Source organism: Syngnathoides biaculeatus, chromosome 17 (genome assembly GCF_019802595.1).
Source record: "Syngnathoides biaculeatus isolate LvHL_M chromosome 17, ASM1980259v1, whole genome shotgun sequence".
NCBI classification, from domain to species: domain Eukaryota; kingdom Metazoa; phylum Chordata; class Actinopteri; order Syngnathiformes; family Syngnathidae; genus Syngnathoides; species Syngnathoides biaculeatus.
Genome location: NC_084656.1, coordinates 1,898,754 through 1,899,235, shown reverse-complemented (window position 1 = coordinate 1,899,235; position 482 = coordinate 1,898,754). Strand labels below are relative to the sequence as shown.

At 42.7% G+C, this 482-nt stretch overlaps 1 protein-coding gene across 2 annotated transcripts in view; it reads right to left on the bottom strand.

Moving 5' to 3' along the window:
* Positions 1-180, bottom strand: part of sptlc1 (serine palmitoyltransferase, long chain base subunit 1) — a 94,082-nt gene extending 93,902 nt beyond the window's left edge. The window contains exon 1 of one of the 2 annotated variants that reach the window (XM_061800832.1): positions 66-180. In XM_061800832.1, coding sequence (XP_061656816.1) covers positions 66-119 — 54 coding nt within the window. In that variant the 5' untranslated portion in view covers positions 120-180. The remainder of the gene's footprint in view (positions 1-65) is intronic. The other variant, XM_061800834.1, reaches the window with a different exon arrangement.
* Between the last annotated feature and the right edge of the window lie 302 nt (positions 181-482).

Here is a 482-nt window from a genome sequence, read left to right as displayed (position 1 = left end):
TTGAAAAAAACACATTAGGTCTGTAGACTCTGGTCGCCAAAGTGGTGCAGAAAGAAAATAATTACCTCGTACAATGCTTGCACCATTTCCACCAACACCCATTGCTGTCCAGACGCCATGTTTAACTCTCGCTCCTCCTCCAACGTCACAATTCTACCGTGCAGTTGAGATCAAATCTGTCTGCTCACGCCCATGAAATGCGTAAATGTGACGTCATTCCATACAATTTTATTAATTTGTTGAAATATGGTTTGGAGTGGTGTGCGATTTTACATGTTTTGGTATAGATACAATACAAAGTAAAGACAGAGCCAGCATAGCCGATACGTTTCAAAACTAAAATAGATGCATAATCAGATTCTTCTTCTTTTCGGCTTGTCCTGCTAGGGGTCGCTATAGCGCGCCATCTCTTTCCATGTAAGACCATCCTGCGTCTCGAACACCAACTGCCCTCATGTCTTCCCTCACATCAACCTTCTCAT